The sequence below is a fragment of the Morus notabilis genome, unplaced genomic scaffold (assembly GCF_000414095.1).
Source record: "Morus notabilis unplaced genomic scaffold, ASM41409v2 Scaffold286, whole genome shotgun sequence".
NCBI lineage: Eukaryota > Viridiplantae > Streptophyta > Magnoliopsida > Rosales > Moraceae > Morus > Morus notabilis.
In genome coordinates this window covers 65083-68945 of record NW_010365008.1, presented here as the reverse complement: position 1 = coordinate 68945, position 3863 = coordinate 65083, and the positions used below count along the sequence as shown (strand labels likewise).

The window sequence follows — 3863 nt, the reverse complement described above, 5'->3', positions numbered from 1 at the left end:
GTGCACTCTTCCGATGATTCATGGGGTAGTAGTGGGCCCGCAGGATACAGCCGCAATGTCTCTTTTATGACGCAATGAAGATACGAAAGCTTAGCCAAATCAGACTCATCAACTAGACGATCGTGTCCTACGCAATGATCCAATTCCTCTTGTGCCTCTTCAAGGACTTTTGGATGGCTCAACAATAAGGCCATTACCCACTCCATTGTTCCTGCTGAGGTATCTGTTCCTGACGAAAATAAAGTCTGCACACACACACACACACACACACATATATAGATTAGTGTAAAATTCATAATAAGAGAATATAAAGATGTAAGGTCACATTAAGCTTTTTCATTCTTATATGTTACGGAATACATTTTGTATATGTACAGAAATTTACCAGCATAAGGCCTCTGATAATCTCATCTCTATAGTACACAGGATCGGAGTTCTGGAGAGATAATAGGACTTGGATCATGCATTTCTTCGTCTCTTCGGAGAGATCAGAACTTTCTAGGCTTGACATTTTCGTCTTATTATCTTCTATCAGACTTTGTATGAACTTGACTCTCTCTTTTTGCAACTCAACCAATCTCTTCTCAAACCCTCTATTCCAAACCCACTTCAACACTGGCACGAAATCGGAAACGTTGGTCGTGCCGCCCAAAAGTATCGCGTCGCTCACGATCTTGTGAATCTTTTTCGTCTCCTCATCGTCGACGCTCCTGCCGTGGAAGTTACTTCGATCCCCGGCAATCATTCTCATCATCGTCATCAGCATCAACTCGAACAGTGATGCTCTGATATTCACCGTCCGGTTCCGAGACCTCACGAGGTGGCGGATCAGGGAGCGGATCTCGTCGGAGCGGGCGTGGGACAGCTTTTGCATGCGATTGGAGGATAGGATTTCGACGGCCGAGATTCGGCGGAGGTTTCGCCAGTGGTCGCCGTAGGGGGCGTAGACCATGCTGGTGTAGTTGGACCCCAAGTGTTTTCCGGCCAGCAAACGAGGGCGGTTGGCGAAGATGACGTCGTATTTCGCAAGGCATTCCTCTGCCATCGAAGGGGAAGAGACGACGAGAACAGGGCGAGAGCCGAACCGGAGGAGAAACACCGGACCGTAACGGTCGGAGAGTTTGGCTAGGGCTCGGTGGAGCAGTCTTCTGAAAACGTAGAGATGGCCTATGATGGGAAAGGCAGGAAAAGGGCTTGGTGGGAGGTTTCGGATCTTGTCGAGGAAGTGATTTGTGAAGGCATAGAGGATTAAAAAGACCAAAAAGTAGAGGAACATGGTTAATGAAGTACGTAATATTAGTTAAGTTTGCCTTTTTTTGATCTTGTCGTTCGATGTTCTAATTGAGCAGAATAAATACGTGTTAAGCGTCAAGGCTTTTATAAGTGTAATACAATAATAAGCATCTTTACATAGTCTATACGATATGATTAATATAAATTGCGTTTTTGGACGAACATGTATTATAACATTTATTTCATAGAAATGTTCGATACATATATCCTTTTGGAACATAATTGACTAGTATAAAATAAGTAAATTATTTCGTTTATTAATTACTACATATATACGGAGAAAGTCCTTATATATTTATCAAGAGTTCGATTCTTAGCAAACAAGCATCCAACGGCCAACGAGCATTCCTGATCTCTCTTTTTCTCAGATTCTTCACCTTTCTTCCCTAAATTTCTTTTATATTTCTCAAAGGTTCGTCCGGCAGCAAACAAACACATCCAGCCGCCAACAGAAATTCCTTCTCTTCTTGGTCTTTTCCTTCTCAAGCATCTAAAGATGGAAAATGCTTATCTTGTTATTAGTTTATTTTAAAATAAAAAAGAGATGCGTTTCTATTCATAGGATAATGAACGATTGGTGTCACTATCACCATATCATTTATCAAAATCATTAGAAATAACGACAGAACCCCCACGACACCCTCAAGGCATTATTAGATGAGCTCACGATATGTTTTATCATGATCACAAGGTTATTGGACGAGCTCACAAGTTGTTCTATGAATGTATACATATATAAGACCATCTCTCTAATATAAATGTCAATTTAATGTTATAGTTATCACTAAAAGGTAAAGAAAATAACATATTTCATTTGCTGCATGATACGATTTCAAATGTTATATCTACTTTTGTTAAAGAAAAACCTTTAATATTTAAATGATTTTGGGGAAACAATGTTTTGTAATAACTAAAATTAAAAGTAATTAATACATAAAACAATGGAAATCAAATGTTAAAATTTGACATTTGTTGTACTTGGTGTTATAACATTTATAGATTTACCAAATTTTTTGACATTAAACTAGAAAATGATTTTTTCTACTCAAATAAAAAAATTTAGCAATTGGTATATCAATTTTACAATACATCTCCAATGTCCTACTCGATATATATATATATATATATATATAATGCATGAAAAAAAAAGTGATAAACTCGATCTCATTCTCTGCCTCTTCGGACGTGTCTTCCCTCCTTGCCTTTTATGGTTAACCATCTATTAAAAACAATTAATCTGCCTTTTTCAAACGAGAATTAGTGTCATTCTTAAATGAGAAATATTGTGGTTTTCTAAGCATGTGCTTATACTCCACCTTGCCATTGCTATTATCGATGTCAAGATATATAGGTGCCAAAACTTAATTAAAAAGAAGGGAAATATTGAGTACATTTTTAATTGGAAATGGGAGGAATAAATTTGGGCCCGTTCATTTCGCTGATTCGAGTTTAGAATTTGAGTTTTGTTACAGTAAAAAGCTCTCAGAAACAGTCACATCTAACTTTTTTGCTACAGTAAAAAGCTCTCACACAAAATCACATCTCAACTCGAATTACAAACTCGAATCAGCGAAGTGAACGAGTTATTTTAACCATTTTTCCTACCATCATCACACGTGTACACGATACACTACTATCACATATATATACGCACTGTTCCTCCCAAACCCTCGGGAATGGTTCCTTGCATGTCATCATGCTTAGGAACTATTCATCACTTGTATGATTTGCACTTAATTTCAGAACAAGGAGAAAGTATATATAAAAGAAACTTTTAAATATTTCTCGATAATCTATTCTCTAAAAATAATAAGTGTTTTGACCTATCATATATTAGGTGCTAATTAAACTTTCTACTACACTTGCCTTTTTTCCATCACAACATGATCTTTTCCCCAAAAAAAAAAAAGAAAAGATTTTTTTTAAATAAAAAAAAATGTTAAACTACAACTTTAGACGTAAGAGACGAAAAGCAAAAGACCATTTCAGTTTAAATAAAGACATTAAGAGAGCATTTCACTTTATATAAGGTCATTAGAAGCAGGAAAGCAAAGTAAATATTCAACTGTACCATAAGGACACATATGTAAAAAAAATGTTGAATTTATCCTTAGAATGTAGTTTAAATTTTTATCTTTTATTCTTGAGTAATACTTGAGTAATATAGTTATTTGACCAAAAATAAAATTAATCAAGAATAAGAGAAAAAAATCCAGACGCGTACACTTTAAAGAATATTTGTCTCATTCTCTGATGTAAAAACTATTATATTTGCTTCATTGGTGGTAATTAGTTAAAACAAACGTTTTAATTTAGCAATTTGCATCCTATTGTGTTTCTCGCGGAGTGCAAGTAGATATGAATTTACCTGCTTTTTTCTTTTTCAAGTTTTGTAAAAATGGTTAATTAAGTTAAGAACACTGCCACATCACAATTGATTCATGAATATTAATATCTCAAAAGAAAACCATGAGATAACAACAAGAAGTAGCTTTACGGTCGAAAAATGCAAGTCAAGGATTTTTACTTTTATTGTTTTTATTTTCCAGTAGATATATAAGTGATATACT

The 3863-nt window shown here is 35.5% G+C and overlaps 1 protein-coding gene across 1 annotated transcript in view; it reads right to left on the bottom strand.

The window, feature by feature from the left end:
* Positions 1 to 1276, bottom strand: part of LOC112093362 (isoflavone 2'-hydroxylase-like) — a 1661-nt gene extending 385 nt beyond the window's left edge. The window contains exons 1-2 of the mRNA XM_024171589.1: positions 386 to 1276; positions 1 to 245 (exon numbers count right to left, since the gene is read on the bottom strand). The exon at positions 1 to 245 is cut by the window's left edge and continues 385 nt beyond it. Coding sequence (XP_024027357.1) covers positions 1 to 245; positions 386 to 1276 — 1136 coding nt within the window. The remainder of the gene's footprint in view (positions 246 to 385) is intronic.
* Between the last annotated feature and the right edge of the window lie 2587 nt (positions 1277 to 3863).